The following is a 16,619-nucleotide window of genomic DNA, read 5'->3' on the forward strand; positions in this document are numbered from 1 at the left end:
TCTGGGGCTCTGTCCCCCTGAACCCTGTGATCACAACGAGGCACTTGCTGCCTGGTCAAACAGAATAGCCAAGTGGCCCTCCTGCCCTCCTCGGTGGTCCTGCTGCCGCTGCCACCAGCCCCCAATTTCCTCCCCACTAATCCAGGAGCAAATACCCAGGTCCTACCCACCGGACAGCTGCGGATTATCCATGCCAGCCCAGAGGATGCCGGGAACTATTTTTGCCTTGCCCAGAACAGCGCGGGCAGCGCCGTGGGGAAAACACGGCTGGTGGTGCAAGGTGGGCCCAGGGAAGGGGGCTGAGGCGGACCCCAGGGGGCTAGGGCCTTCGGCATCCCTGCATCTTTCCCTGTCCCAGCGTGGCTTGTATTCCAGAAGGAACTGAGGGAAAAGCATCTTCTCCCATTCTGTGCTCAATGTCTGCCTTTTGACCGTAGCTCGGGTCCCGCTGCGTCCTCTGACCTGTCATGAATCATCCCTCATTCATCCCTCATCCCTCGATTATCCTCCAGTAATGAAAGCCATTTCTGTCCCCTTAGCCATTGTGTGTACATTGGGATCACCCTGTCACAGCTTCACCAAACCCAGCCGCCCCCAAATTGTCCAGAGCATGGGCAATGGCCTATGACAGAGGTGGTGGAGGCAGCAGACGGGGGTGGCGGAAGGGGCGAGGGGGGACGCCGACTGCCTGGGGCACTGGAGGGGGCAGCCCAGCCCAGCCCCCGTCCCCACGTGGCCCTTCCTCTCCTCACAGTCCCACCCCTGATCGAGACTGGCCTCCCTGACCTGTCCATTACCGAAGGCTCCCATGCCCTCTTGCCCTGCTCGGCCAGTGGCAGTCCTGAGCCCAGCATCACCTGGGAAAAGGACGGCCAGCCCGTGTCCAGAGCCGAGGGGAAGTTCACCATCCAGCCTTCTGGGGAGCTGCTGGTGAAGAACCTGGAGGTGAGCCTCCGACCCTGTGTGGCACGAAGGGGAATAATAATGACAACAGGAGCAGAAAACCTCTGCTGAGCAACCCCCTGTTTGTCATGTTCTGTGCTGAGTGCTGTGCAGCTTTTAATCCCAGGGGTATTATAATCCCCAAGTACAGATGAAGAAACTGAGGCTCAGAGTGTATCCAGCTTTTGCCAAGAGGCAGAACCAAGATTTGAACCTGGACCTCCGTGGCTAATTCCTGAGGGACAGAAGGAGCCCTGGACGGGGTGGGGCGGGGCACAGAGATGACTCTGTGTCCCCAAACTGTGCCGGTTTGTTGTCCACCCTGCTTTGTTGCTGACCTGAGTCCAGGGCGTGGGTGTGATCCCCACCCCACTTCCCCAACAGCACTTAGATTCTATAATTACAAACGGGCCTCTCTCTGGATGGATGGGTGGCGGCTCGGTGGGTGCACCTGCTGGGGGGTGAGTCACAGGGTCCTCTGGCCTTGCCGCACAGAGAGCCAGATAGCTTGGTGAGTGCACCAGCCCTGGGGCAATGCCCCACGAAACGTCTCAGAGCTTGGCTGAGTCCTCTCTACAAAAGGCACCCGACACGGGGCCTGTCTCAGGGACGTTGGGAGCATGGATGAGCTGGTGCAGGTGAAGTCCCGAACAAGGGGTCTGGCACATCGTGGGTGTTGTTACCACCGTGCAGTCAGGGCTTGGATGGCTAGGAAGGCTGCAGGGGGGCGCAGTGGTGAAGCGGTGAAGCAGAGCCATTTACTGGCTGTGTGACCTTGAGCAAGCCCCTTCACCTCTCTGGGCTGCATGCTCCAAGGGAATTTGCGGGAGAAGGAGCCCCTAGGAGCTGCGGGTGGGGGCAGTGCTCAGGCTGACCCCTCCTCTGCCCACAGAGCCAGGACTCTGGGACCTACACCTGCGTGGCCGAGAACGCCGTGGGCCGCGCCCGCCGCCGCGTGCACCTCAGCATCCTGGCACTGCCCGTCTTCACCATCCTGCCTGGGGACCGAAGCCTGCACCTTGGGGACAGGCTATGGCTTCGCTGCGCGGCCCGGGGCAGCCCTACCCCCCGCATTGGCTGGACCATCAACGACCTGCCAGTCACGGGTCTGGGCCTCCTGGGAGTGGGTGGTTGGAGACCTGGGACCCCGGGAGGAGGGCAGACTGGTGGGGAGACCCAACCTCGTGGAGAGGAAGACAGTGTCAGGTTCTGGGTCTCCAGACTTGGCCCTGTGCAGAGGGGAGCAGAGCAAACACACGTGTGGCCGTATGTGACGGGTCACATGTCAGACCTGGCAAGAAGCCACCTGCGAAAAAGACTCAACCCGGAGACCTCAGGGCCGGGAGGGGGCTTGTGTTCCAGCCCAGCACTGCTGCTCCCACTGTGGGCCCCTGGGAAAACTCCTTTCCTTGGGGGCGGGGCTCTGTTCTCTCATCTGGTCCCCAGGTGATGTTTAGAGAGGCACAGGGCCTGCACAGGACACAGGATATATAGTAGGTGCTCAATAAATGTCTGCTGAATTGATGAATTGCTGAGCCCCCTCCACTGCAAAGGGATTTCAGACGCTCCTAAACCGGAGTCCAGGTGCTATGAAATGTGCTCAGAAGCTCCCCTTTGTGCACCTGTGAGGAACGCTTTGCCTGGACCCCGCCACCTCCCAGGGAGGGAGTTTGGGGGAGTGATTCAGCCTCTCTGAGCCCAGCTTCTTCCTCTCGAGGTGGAGATAACAGGGGTGCTGAGGGTGAGCTGGTTTAATGCGGGAAGTGCATGTTAATAGGCCCCCAAAGACCTACCCTCGCCCATGCAGCCAGCTCACGGCGCGGACTTGAAAATAGAAGTCTGGTTCTTCCAGCGCATCCCCTACTGTGGCCTGTGCCTGCCGTGAATGGGTCTGACATGGTCAAGCTCCCACCCTCGGAAAGAGACACCTGTTTTCATGTCTTTGCTAAACACCTGCTGGGTACCCTGGCCTGAGTGAAGTATTCAGGGCAGGAGGGGTCCCTAGCACCCTGGACTCAAAACCCTCCGGGGCATCTCTTTTCTACCAGAGGGGGTGTCTGAGCAGGACGGAGGCAGCACACTGCAGCGGGTGGCCGTCACCAGAGAGGACAGCGGGACCTACGTCTGCTGGGCTGAGAACAGAGTGGGCCGCGTACAGGCTGTCAGCTTCGTCCACGTGAAGGGTAGGGCACGAGCCTTGTGGCCTTTCCTGAGATCTCCGATGAACCCGATGTGTTGGTTTTTCTAAGAAATAGACCTCCTGACCTCTAAACTAGTAACCCTCCACCCTGACTGTGCCTTAGGATCTCCTGGGGGACTTTAGAAAATGCTGAGGCGCAGGTTCCCCCTCTGACTCCAAAAACCAGCCTCTCTGGGGTGAAGCCCCAGCATCAGGATTTCTTATGTTCCCCAGATGAGTTGGCTGCAGGTAGAATGAGATCTGACCAATTGGTGGGCAGCACCGCCCTCAGGGGCATGGGGCCCGTGTAGAAGGAGGGCACCGGGGCCAAGGAACCCCGGCAGGGAAATGCCTGAAGCTTGCCAGCCTACCAGTTGTCCCCCACAGCCCTGCTCCGTCAAGGGCAGCATGGTAACCCTCCATGATGCCGTGACTTAGTTTGCTTCCTTTCAGGATGGGTGGGGTGGAGCTTCATAGAGGGGAATGAGCCGCCCAAGGCACCAGGACACAGCTGCAGCTGGTTTCAGCCTCAGGAAACCAGCAAGCCTGGAAACTGACACCGGGCAGCCAAGAGTGGTTTAAGATTTGCATGGGGGCGCTTGCATGGCTCAGTCGGTTAAGCGTCCCACTCTTGATTTTGGCTCGGGTCATGATCTCATGGGTCGTGGGATCGAGCCCTGCATTGGGCTCCACGCTCAGCACAGAGTCTGCTTGAGATGCGCTCTCTCTCCTTCTCCCTCTGCCCCTCCCCCATTCATGCACTCAAATAAATAAATAAATAAATAAATAAATAAATAAAATCTTAAAAGAAAGATTTGCATGAAGCGAGGATCAGGGATGTCTTAGTGTTGCTGTGTCCAACCAAGGTGTCTTAATGGTCATGCAGTCTTTGTTTCCCAAAGTCCCTGGCAGGTACTCTGCAGCTGGGGCAATCCATCCATTCGAGCAAGTATATGACACTCATAACACTACCTTCTGTCCTGTACCTGCGTCAGGCATCACTAATCAATCGCAGCACTATTCCCACTCCATTTCAAATTGGTGTTCCCAGCAGTCTATTTCACTTGACCCGTGACGTGGAAGTTGTCTGCCGTCCCTGATGTGTTGACTATTCACAGTCATGCTGGGCCAGCAGGAGCCTCTGGGGATGGGTTTATGGGAGAGGCTGAGGGAACCGCCTTTCTGACATTTTGTCTGATGTCATCTTGCAGAAGCCCCTGTGTTGCAAGGGGAGGCCTTCTCCTACCTGGTGGAGCCTGTGGGGAGCAGCATCCAGCTGGACTGTGTGGTCCGTGGCACCCCAGCGCCTGACATCCACTGGATCAAAGATGGCCTCCCGCTCCGGGGCAGCCGACTCCGGTATCGGCTACAGAATGGCTCGCTGACCATCCGCAGGACGGAGGCAAGGCGGGACCCGGTGCCTTGGGGTGGGGACTACCTACAGCCTTTTCTGATGGCTTAGAGTTCTTTAGGTTGCCACGGTCCTCTACAGTCTACAAAGCACTTTCCCACCCATGACCCAGATTCTCTCTGCCACTAACTTGAGTAACCTCCAGCCTGTGACTTTTCTCTCTGCCTCAGTCGCCCTGGCCATTCAGTGGGGCTAGTAGTTGTTTCGACCTCATAGGTTTATCGTAAGAAATCAGTGGTATGACCCATGCCAGGAATTTAAGAGTGACTGGCTGGCCCCTGGGTAATACCAATAAATGTGATTATTCACAACCCCATGGCACAAAGTAGACAAGAGTGCCCCATTTTACAGATGAAGACACAGGCTCAGAGAGGCCTATGACCAGTAAGTGCCCAAGGCAGGACCCCATCCCAGCTTTCCTGACTCCTGTTCTGTGCTGTTTCCAAAGCCTTGAGCCCTGGGGCAGCCCCCCTCACCTTCCCAGTGGTCATGTGGACATACATAATACTGTCCTGTCGGGCTCTTCTTAGGGGGCCCTTGCTTTCGCCCACCATTTCGCCCACGGGCTAGGCCCTGGTAGATACTTTTGCTCTGATGAGCATGATTTCCTGTCCAAGCTTAGCGGCCGTGATCCCCATTTTAGCAATGGGGAGATGACGTGTACTCATATGGGGACATGGCGGTGTATTTGTAACGAGTCCGGGACCATCCCCAGTGGATCCAGATTTAGTCCCATCCTGATCGGACCCCCAAATCTCCACTCTTACCTGCATACACTGTGCTGCCTTCGCAGTCCCCTGGGAGCAGCGTCCATCCAGGATATCACCTTCTGGCTGTAGACGGTGGCCTCAGGCTGCCCCCCAGCTCCCGCTCCTGGTGGCACTGCCGCTCAGAAGTGAATCTGAGCCGTGTTCTTCCCGGGCTTCCTCACCGGCCATGGTGGTGGGTATCCTGTAGAAAGAGCTTCCCTCTCGCTAAGCTGGGAAAACACTGTAAACCATCTCCCCTCTGGAAGGCACGCGGCACACGCCCGCAATAAAAGCCCCGAGGAATCTTGCAGCCAGAAGTGGGTTGTTGTCTGACTCAGTGTTTCCCAAACTTACTTCACCACGGAGCCTTTTTTCAAGGAATCCCTAGTAATGTGCCATGGAGTGATGATACTTCATTGTACCCAGTTTGGAAGAGGGGAATCTAAATCATGCTTTTGCAGTGTGTGGCTCCGCTGAGGGGAGCAAGTCCACGCCCTCAGTCACCACTGCCCCCCATGTTCCAGGTGTGAAAGGGGCTGGATTTTCTTTGGATGTCTGTTGACGAGTGGCCGCGGAGGCTCTTCTGATGAACTCCACGAGCCCCCGGCTGGTTTACGCTCTAAGCTCCTCTGGTTAGACGGGTCTTACTCCAGTCCCCTGTTTCCATGCCCCGAATGGCCCCCTCATCCTGCTCTCCTGAACACCACGCACCCCCTCCCATGCCCCCCTGCAGATGGACGACGCCGGCCAGTACCAGTGCCTCGCAGAGAATGAGGTGGGCGTGGTTGAGAAAGTAGTGATCCTCGTGCTGCGGAGTGAGTCTTGGCCTCCCCCTCGCTTGGGCCCTGGGTGGGTAGGGACAGTGTCGGGGGGGCGCTCGGGGGGGGGGGGTCCGAGCAGCCGTGCTGAGGCTGGCGTGGTGCGTCCCAGGCTGTCTGGTCAGAATGGAGGGCAGAGAGGCAGTTGCCACAGACTGGGAATTCTCTGACAAATATTTATCAAGAACACGCAATTGAGGTCCCATGAAGATCCAGGGACCCAACAGCCAGGCCTGGGCAGGGGGCCCATTTATTCAAACTCACAACCATCCACAAGATCACAGTCACAGCTCTTGGATTTGCCAAGTAGCTGGTAGTTTGCAGAGCACCATCTGAGCCCCAAAGTAACCCTGCGAAATCGTCTAAATAGGGATTTTGAATAAAACTTTTTATTGAGGATAAACACACATAAGGAGAATACAATGTTATAAGGGTACAGCTCAGTGAATTTTGTTTTTTAATCTTTTATTTATTTACTTACTTGGAGAGAAAAAGAGAGAGAAAAGAGCACAAGCAGGGAGGGACAGGGGGAGAGGGAGAGAGAGACTCTCAAGCAGGCTGCATGCCCAGCGCAGAGCCCGACACAGGGCTCGGTCTCACGACCCTGAGATCAGGACCTGAGCCGAAATCAAGAGTCAGATGCTTAACTGACTGAGCCAGCCAGGCACCCCTCAACAAATCTTCATAATATGAACCCACCAGGTTAACTTGCACCCAGAGCAAATATTAGAAAAATGGAACACTGCCGGCTCCCAGCCACTCCCATCATATCATACCCCCTTTCCAGTCAATGCCCCCTGCCCCCAGGTGACCCCTGTCCAGAGTTTTGCCTTTAAAAATCAGCTTGGGGTGCCTGGCCGGCTCAGTCGGTAGAGCATGGGGCTCTTGATCTGGGGGTCGTGAGTTCGAGCCCCACATTGGGCATAGAGATTACTTAAAAAAAAAAAAAAACAGCTTCATTCAGATATATAGCACAAAATTCACCCATTCATACAGTGGAATATTATCCACCCTTTAAAAAGAAGGAAATCTGACACCTGCTACAACATGAACGAAACTTGCGGACCTCAAGTGAAATAAAGCAGTCACCAAAACACACTGTATGACTCCCAATTATGTGAGGTATCTAGAGTTGTCAGAGTCATAGAAACAGAAAGCTGATGGTGGGGGGGGGCACAATGGAGAGAAGTGGGTGAATGGATCTAGAGTTTTGGTTTTGCAAGATGAGAGGGTCCTGGAGGTGGGTGGCGGTGAGTGTTGCCCAACAGTGTGAACACACTCCGCTACTCAACACTATACTTCAAAATGGTTAAGATGGTAAACTTCATGCTATATGTTTTCTACCACACTTTTTTTTTAAAGATTTTATTTATTTGTTTATTTGAGAGAGAGAGAGAGAGAGAGAGAGAGAGAGAGAGAAACAGCATGAGAGGGGAGAGGGTCAGAGGGAGAAGCAGGCTCCCCGCTGAGCCGGGAGCCTGATGTGGGACTTGATCCCAGGACTCCAGGATCATGACCTGAGCTGAAGGCAGTCGCTTAACCAACTGAGCCACCCAGGCGCCCTACCACACTTTTTAAAAAAATGAAAAAATTCACCCATTCTAAGCCTGCCGTTAGCGATTCTTAGTAAACTTAGAGCATTGTCCATCCATCACCACGATCTGTTCCTAGGACATTTCTTACCACTCCAGGAAGCGCCCTCTGCCCGTCTGCTCCCGCCCCCAGCCCCAGGCAGCTGCCAATCCGCCTTCTGCCTCTGTGGGGACACCTTTCTGGAAACCTCATCTAAGTGGAATCCTGTGTATTCTTCAGTTCCGAGTTCTTTCACTCATCAATGTGTTGTTCGCAGTTCATCCATATTATAGCACCTATCAGTGCTTCATGCCGTTTTATTGCTGAACAGTATCCATTCATCAGTTACTAGACAGTTAGCTGGTTTCTGATTTGGGGCTGTTACAAATAATGCTGCTGTGAACATCGGCACGCAAGTCTTCGTGTGGATATGTGTCCTTCTTTGTCTGGGTAGATTCCTAGGAGTGCATCCCTTGATATAGCTAACTTTTCAGGAAACCACCAAACTGTACTATTTTGCTCTTCTTCTAGCAGTGTATGAGGCTTCGGTTTCTCCACATTCTCGCCAACTTTTTTGTTGTCTGCCTTTTTTATTCAGTCATCCCGTGGGTGCAAACTAGTATCTCACTGTGGTTTTCATTTGCATCCCTCTTAATAGCTAATGATATTGAGCATCTTTGTGTGTGTGTGTGTCTGTGTGTGTGTGTGTACAGCCCGTTCATGTGTCTTCTCTGGGTAAGTGTTTTTCAGATGTTTCGCTCATTTTACAATTGGGTTGTTTGTCTTAGGAATGAGTTCTGAGAGTTCTTTATGTCGTCTGGATACAAGTCCTTTATCAAATACGTGATTTACAGATATTTCCCTCCATCCTGTGGCTTGTCTCTGCATTTTCCTATTGGTGCTTTGGAAGAGCAAAAGCGTTAAAATTTGACAAAGTCCAAATTTATCGATTTTGTATTTTATAGACTGTGTGTTTGGTATTAGAGCTAAAAAAAAATCTTTGTCTAGCCTAAGGTCACATTCTCCTGTAAGGTTGACAGTTTTCATTTTGACATGGACGTCTATGATCCACTTTCACTTTGAGTTAGTTTTTGTGTGAAATAAGTTCCTTTTTCTAAATTCCTTTTTCTTTTTTTTTTTTGCATATGGATATCCAATTGCTCTGTACAATTTATTTAGATCTTCATTTCCTCAGTGATGTCTTATAGTTCACAGGTCTTATCCCTCTTTTGTTACATTGATTACTAAGTATTTTATTATTTTTGATGCTATTGTGGATGGAATTATTATTGGTTTGATTTTTGGGTTTTGCATTGCTCATATACAAAAATCCAATTGATTTTTGTATCTCGATCTTAGAAACCTTGCTGAATTTGTTTTGGAGTTCTGGTCATTTTTGCTAGATTCCTTAGGAGCTTCTGTAGGATTTTCTATAGGAGTAGAGACAGTTTACCTCTCCCTTGCCACTCTGGATACCTTTCATTTCTTTGCATTGCCGCATTTCATTGGTTAGACCCTTGATGCAAGACTGAGTAGAAGTGGAGAGAGCAGACAGCCTCACCTTGTTCCCAGGGTGCATTCCGTCTTCCACCATTGAGTATGATGGCAGCTGTGGGGTTTTGCAGGTGCTTTTTATCAGGTGGAGGAAGTTTTATTTTCTATGTAGTTTGTTGAGAGTTTTGGTCATGGACTGCGGGGGTTGGGGGTGATTCTGGTTCCAGACAAGACGACGTAGATGTGCTTCTCCCTACTCCTCCCACTGCGTACGGCTGAACACCTTGGACGTTACAGAGAAGACAAACATTGACTCTGAAAGATAAAGAAGGATTGACTAAGGATCTTGGGACCTGTGGAGTGACGATGCAGCAGATTCCCCCGTTTCTCCTTTTGCCTCGTGTATCCTGGGCAGGATGCTTGCTAAGGGACCAAGGGGCCCTCACACACACACACACACACACACGTACAGAGAGCCCTGGCAAAAGCCTGCTCTCTCTTGCTACAGGACCAGGAAAGGAACAGCATAGCAAGATGGAAAGCTCTCCGGTAATGACCACCCTAGTCCAGCCAAACCCTGTGAAAAAAACTGAGCCCCACCCCAAGCCCCTTCAACGAAGACCAAGTGGGTGGGGAGCCTACACTTCTGCCTGTGCCCTCTATCCCGAGCACACCTGTGCCCCCCTGGGGGAAGTGGAGTCAGGTGAGGCCAAGTGAGGGGCAATAGCACGTGCTCCCCCAGCCCCCCAGCCAGGGTGACGTCGGCGGAGAGAAGTGGGAACTCTGAACCCCCATGCCTGCCCGGGAGTAGTGGGGCACCCCTCGTGTTCTGGGGTGCCCGCGGAGGCCACGTGGGGAAGCTGGATTTCTACTCTCACCTGGTAGCAATGAAGCAGCAGAGGAGGCCTGCTGGGAAATAAGAAGCAGAGGCTTGTCATGCTCAGAGTGTTCGGGATGCAGCTGAAACTCACTCGTCTGATCAATAACAAGGAAACTCTCAACCTGAATGGGAAGAGCTGATCCACAGACAGCGATGGACGTTGGAATGATCTGACAAGGATCTTAAAATAAGCGTCGTTAAGAATGCCTGGCTGAGCAATTAGAAACATGCTTGAAACAGGAGGCACCAAGAGGGCTGCGAAGAACCAAAGGGAAGTTGTAGGACTTAACTGATAATAAAATGAAAACTTCAGTGGACAGGTGTGGTATGAGGAGGGCAAAAGAAAGAATTAGTGGTTTTGAAGATGTAACAATAGAATTTACCTAGTCTGAACAACAGAGAGGAAACAGACTCGGAAAAAAACAAGGAGCAGAGCCACAGAAACGTGTGGGACGAAGCTGAGATCTGACAGGGTGGCGTCAGAGTCCCGGAGGGAAAGGAAAAAGGGGTGAGGAGTATTCAAAGAAATGAGAGCTGGAATTTTGCAAAATTTCACTAAAGCCCTAAGCCCACAGATTCAAGAAGCTGAGCAAAACTCAAACAGGATAAACCCAAGGAAATTCTGCACCGGAGACACCACAATCGAAGTTGCTAAAAATTAAGGGCGAAGGAAACTAAGGCTCCATCCTCCATGGATGCATCTGCGCGTGGCCATGGAGTGATTCAGAATTCAGGCAGTTTGGGAGTGGCCTCGACTTTGACTCTCCCTGCCCCCCACCCCCTTCCACCCCTGGATCCCCACACAGGTTCACATGGTCCGTGGAAGCCAGGGATGTGCAGAGAGCTGATCTGGCCTTTCCAGGGCTCCCTCATTTCCTGGCTCTTCTCATTAAGCTTCCAGCTGGCCCCCTGCTTTCCTCAGGCCAGCAGAGGTGCCAGGTCCCCATTTGCTTCCTGCCAGTTCTGTCCCCCGTCCCCCGACAACACACCAGTCTCTCAGAATACGCCTGCATCCTCGCCTGCAAATCAAGCCAGTCCCTTGGGATAGCAAGAGCTGGGGCTTTGGGAGCCAGCCCTGCCCCAGCAAAACCACCAGGACGACCACGGTGGAGTGGGGGTGGGAGATGGGTGCAGTCCCAGGCCCCACACCTCCACCATTCTCGCCCGAAGTTCTAGAAGCTTCTCACGGAGAAATGATGCTCAATTTGTTGTTTGCCTTTCATGGACTTCTAGAGCCCTGAAATGGTTGGTGTGGATTATTTTGTCAAGTTTTATGTTTGGTTTTTGGGAGAGCGGACTTGCTGGCCTCTTCACGCAGTGGTGGCCAGCGTTGTGCTCCTGTTTATTTCTGACCTTTATTTAAATGAAACCATATCGTGTGTGCTCTCGTGTCAGGCTTCCCAGGCACAGCACTGTGTGTGAGATCACACGCAGAAGGCCTTCATCCATTCTCGTTGCTGTATGGTGGGCTGCCGAGTGGATACGCCATAGTTTGCATATTGCACCGCACTTCTGGGCAGTTATGAACAGCACTGCTTCCGTATTCTAATGCATGCCTTTGGTGGACACGCATACACGTTTCTTTTTTTTTTTTTTAAAGATTTTTAAAACTTATTTATTTGAGAGAGAGTGAGAAACAGCATGAGAGGGGAGAGGGTCAGACGGAGAAGCGGGCTCCCTGCTCAGCGGCGCATCCCAGGCGAGGATGCGGGGCCCTATCCCAGGACTCCGGGACCATGACCTGAATCGAAGGCAGTCGCCCAACCGACTGAGCCGCCCAGGCGCCCCTGCATGCACGTTTCTGTTAGGGTATCGATCCAGGAGTGGCTGGGATATACAGCAGCCATACGTTCCGCTTTAGGAGATCCTGGCTCAGAGACCTGTGAATGTGATCTTATTTGGAAAAAGGATCTTTGCAGACATGATTAAGTTAAGGATCTTAAGATGAGGAGGTTATCTTGGATTGTCTTGGTGGGCCCTAAACGCTATCACAAGTGCTTTTATAAGAGAGAGGCACATATCTCTTATATATGGGGGGGAGGAGGAGGGGGAGGGGGAGGGGAGGAGGAGGGGGAGGGGAAGATGGAGGCAGAGACTGGGGGGACACAGCCTCAAGCCAGGGAACGCTAGAAGCCACCAGAAGCTGGAAGAGGCAAGAAACGGATTCTGCCCTGCAGCCTCTGGAGGAGGCAGGACGCCTTGACATTACCCTGTGAAATAGCTGGGTTTGGACTCGGCCTCCAGAGCTGTGAGCGAGCAGACTATTGCTGTTTTAAGCCCTGGTCGGCCCTTCTCCACATGCTGTGCACCTGTACCCCCGTGTGTACGAGCTCGCCTCACCCCCATCCGCACCAGCGCTGGGAGTGTGATGCCTTTCCTCACAGCCGCTCTGGAGGGTTTGTGGCAGTGAGTGGTTAGGGATGGCCATCTTTCAGATGAGGAGACGGAGGGTCAGGGAGCCACTTGGTGAGACTCACCCACAGCAGGTGACGGGGCCCCCGTCTCCCATCTCGCACCGCGTTGGAAACGTCCCTGTAATGGACCCAAACACCAAGTAGGCACTAAGAACAAATGTCTCATGGCATGGAGAGGCGCTTAAGATTTATTGTGGGATGAAAAAGGAAGGAAGGAAGCAAGCAAGCAAGCAATGTGAGCACCACGGTCACATTCTGGGAAACAGTGTCTGGAAGGAAATACTGTCAGAACAGTAATTGGATGTGATGGTCACTTGTGATTCTATTGTCTCCGTCCTATCTCTGCATTTTCTAATCTGTTTGAATGAAGAAACATATACAAATAATAAAACGTGCCCTAAAGCCGCCCCGGGCCTCCCACAGGTGCCCCAGTGTTCCGGGTGGAGCCCCAGGATGTGACCGTGAGATCCGGGGAGGACGTGGCCCTGCAGTGTCAGGCCTCGGGAGAGCCAGTGCCCACGGTGGAGTGGCTGCGAGCGGGCCAGCCCTTGCGGGCCAGCCGGCGGCTCCGGACCCTGCCGGATGGGAGCCTGTGGCTGCAGCGCGTGGAGGCCGGGGACGCGGGCGCATACGAGTGCGTCGCTCACAACCTCCTGGGCTCCGCCACGGCCCGGGCGATCCTGGCCGTGAGAGGTACGGGGCGTCCCCGCTCAGCCCGTGGGGGACAGAGGCGGGATCTCCTGCTCAGTGGGGATTTGTGTGTTGCTTATGGGGGACGTGGCCCCTGCCAGCTCCCCCACTCTTCACTTTGCTTAGAGTCACAAACTTAGGAGGAGCCAGCCGGCAGGGACTGATCCTACCCACCGGGCCCTTTACAGTTGGGGAAACTGAGGCTCCAAGAGGCTAAGTGTGGGCCACTCGTACTGGACGGGTACCCTGGCCATTCCTGCTTACCTGGCACAAAATTGGGTCTTCTTTTGGGGGTATTCCACAATTCTGTGAAGCAGGGAGAATAAAACAAGGACATCCGTGGTGCCCCCTTTGGGGGTTGTTGGGTAAAGTCTGAATTAGGCCATGGTAGGGAGGCGGTAACGGATGCTGCTTTCTGGCATCAGAGACCCCTGCCACGTCGGGCCTCCCCGTTCAGCTCCCTTCCGCCTGGGGCCAGACCAGACTTCAAAACAGAAAAAAGGACTATCCTGAGAAACCACAGCAAAATGACTCAGACTGCACAGTGGAAAGTCTCCGGATATTACTTCTGAATGTCATTTCTGTGTCTCTGTAGCAAATACCCCCTATCTGTGGCTTTACGTTTCTGTCCCCGGCCACGGCGGCCGTCACTCATCTGTCTCCACACACACTGTCAGATTACTTCTTCACAGCTCTGTAGAACACCTTTCCAGGCAGCACCTCTAGACTATCAGGACTTGGGACTTGACACGCTGCCGCTTGCAAAACCACTTGAAACCCACTGAGCGAACCCACGGCGGGACCCTTTCTGGCCCCTGGTCTCCTCATCTCCTGCAGACAGGGCTAGAACACCCCCCACACACAGCTCTGGAAACCCCGGGGTCCTCTGACACCCGGCCACAGATGCTGCCTCGGGGGCAGCTTTCGGTCTGAGCGGACCCTCCCTTTATTTCAGAGCTTGGTCCCTGTCCCTGTCCTCTTCCGTTCGGAAGCCCCCACCCCAAACCACCTAGCCCTGCATGTGGCTTCTGGATGAGTCTCCCAGGGCTGCCATAGCAAAGTACTACAGCCTGGGTGGCTTCTCAGAAATGTAGTTTCTCTCAGTTCTGGAAGCCAGAAAGCTCAGATCGAGGATAAGCAGGGTTGGTCCCCTCCAAGATCTGTGATAGTCTGTCCCATGCCCCGACCCTAGCTTCTGATGGTTTGCTGGCAACCTGTGGTGCTCCTTGGCTCACAGAAGCATCGCCCAAATCTCCACCTACAAGTTCCCATGGCGTTTTCCCCCCCGGGGAACATGCCCACCTCTAAATTTACCCTTCACATAAGAACACCAGTTATTAAGTTAGGGCCTGCCCTAATGACCTTATGTTAACTTGATCCCCTCTGTACAGACCCTATCTTCAAATAAGGTCACAGCCTCAGGTCTGGGGATTTGGACCCCTACACATCTTTTTAGGGGACATCATTTAATTCATAACAGCCTCCTTACTTTTTAAATGGAAACGGCCATGTTTAAAGTCTCCTATATGCTAATTACAAAAAGGCCAGATAAGTTGGAAATGAATCTCTGAGGAAAAAAATGACTTACCGATTTTCTCACCTCCTTCAATGACCAGAAATAGCCATCTCAGCCATTACTACACTTTTTTCCTTCGAATGTAAAGAGATGCGCTTTTTCCTTTTTATAAATGAGGCCAAATTTATAGGTTGCCCTTACAACCTACCTGTTTGGACAACATCCCATAACAGTAAACCCAGCCTACATCTTCTTCCGTGGTTTCATATTCCACAGGGATGCTTTCCTAACTTAATTGCTATTTTTTTTAAGGTTTTATTTGTATTTATTTGACAGAGAGTTCTAGCACGAGCGGGGGGAGGGGCAGAGGGAGAGGGAGAAGCAGGCTCCCCGCTGAGCAGGGAGCCCGATAATGTGGGGCTCGATCCCAGGACCCTGGGATCATGACCTGAGCCGAAGGCAGACACTTAACTGACTGAGCCACCCAGGAGTCCCTAACTTAATTGCTGTTGGCTTTGTTAAATAAGCAACAGGTTTAGGGTTTTGTTTTTTTTTTTTCCAGTCCCCTTTCTGAAATGGACACTGTGATGCACATCTTTGTGTGCTCGCCTGAACATGTCTATGGAATAAGTCCCTCCAATGGGGCATGGCTAGGTGAAGGGTGTTTGGGGGTTTTGAGGATCCCTCACCATGAACACTGTCTTCTCTTCCTCATTTCCCATCAGGCTGGGCAGCCCCTCCAGGCCTCATAGGAGGCAAGAGGCTGCCGAGTCACCCCATGGCTGAGAAAGTTGACAGTGGCTCATCATCCCCAGCCTCCAATTTCTCATCCCCTTCGAAAGATGCCAGGCCACGCTGCTGCATTTCTTCTCTGCCCCCGACTTCTTCCTCTTCCCCTTTTTAAGAGGCCAGGGGTAGGTGCACGGCCTGCTCCTCTGTCCCTCCCATAAATCCCAGAGCTGCGGATGTTGATAAGAGACATCCCAGATGGGCATCAAATCTCATCAAAACCCCCAGCTCCGGGCTGCAGGAAACGGCGCTGCTTCCTGGAATCCAGAATGAACCAGCCCCCTGATTTACCCATTTAGGATCCTGGCAGTTGAGTGTTTTATGTTATTTTTTTGACAGATCATGGGCAATTGGTTGTTAATTTCCCCAGAGAGCTGGTGAGCGAAGAGGCAGGCTAGCTTCTGTCTCTCCCCCGGAATGCCATCTGTGCAGAGGAGACAGCTGGCCCATTAGCCAGAGGAAGCACCCTCTGATGAGGGCTGGAGAGCGCCTGCTTGCAGACCGCCCAGCTGCTCTTGGAAATCCAGCTGTGGGGCGGCTGGAGCCAGGGCCACAGGGGATGGAATGAAGGATGTTCGGGGGGCAGCATTCAGGTCCTGGCCCGGTGCCCTGGCTCAGAGGAGCATGCCAGTCCCTCCATCAGGAGCTCCCGGCATTTTAGAACCCACCGGGTCTTTGGCACATCTGTGGTCCCACCTCCTCACTTTATAGATAAGCCAACTCAAAGGTGTCTTGGGGGCCTGACCTGCCCAGATTTCCAGGAAGGTGACAGCAGAGGCAGAATTAGAAGCCAACACCATCCCAGGGCACGGCGCCTCTCAAAAGCCTCTCCCTCTCTCTCAGAGCCAGGATCCCCTGGGCAATGAGTCCATCACCCACGAGCTGTGTGGCCTCAGGCAAATCATTTCCCCTCACCGAGCCTCAGTCACTCCTCTGTGAAGTGGGTAACAGTACCTGCTTACTCTAAGGGCATAGAGGTAGGTAATGTCACCATTCTCCCTCCACACAGGGGAGCCCCGTGGGAGCTGGGGCAGCATGTCTGGGGTGATCAATGGCCAGGAATTTAGCAGGGCCACCCTCAACACCAGCGTACAACAAGAGGCACGCTCTGGGATCACCACCATCCGGAGCAGCATCAACCACATCCCTGCGAGTGTGGGTAAGT

At 53.2% G+C, this 16,619-nt stretch overlaps 1 protein-coding gene across 2 annotated transcripts in view; it reads left to right on the forward strand.

Annotated features, from left to right (window-relative positions):
- HMCN2 (hemicentin 2) overlaps positions 1–16,619 on the forward strand; it is a 147,403-nt gene that overhangs the window by 121,029 nt on the left and 9,755 nt on the right. For both annotated transcript variants that reach the window (XM_088019264.1, XM_088019265.1), the window contains exons 80-87: positions 146–280; positions 755–945; positions 1,835–2,048; positions 2,991–3,125; positions 4,333–4,523; positions 6,015–6,096; positions 12,883–13,152; positions 16,464–16,613. In XM_088019264.1, coding sequence (XP_087875390.1) covers positions 146–280; positions 755–945; positions 1,835–2,048; positions 2,991–3,125; positions 4,333–4,523; positions 6,015–6,096; positions 12,883–13,152; positions 16,464–16,613 — 1,368 coding nt within the window. The remainder of the gene's footprint in view (positions 1–145; positions 281–754; positions 946–1,834; positions 2,049–2,990; positions 3,126–4,332; positions 4,524–6,014; positions 6,097–12,882; positions 13,153–16,463; positions 16,614–16,619) is intronic.

Source organism: Eumetopias jubatus, unplaced genomic scaffold, assembly GCF_037043125.1.
Source record: "Eumetopias jubatus isolate StellerSeaLion01/CBP00866 unplaced genomic scaffold, mEumJub1_p1.0 scaffold_15, whole genome shotgun sequence".
Classification (NCBI taxonomy): Eukaryota; Metazoa; Chordata; class Mammalia; order Carnivora; family Otariidae; genus Eumetopias; species Eumetopias jubatus.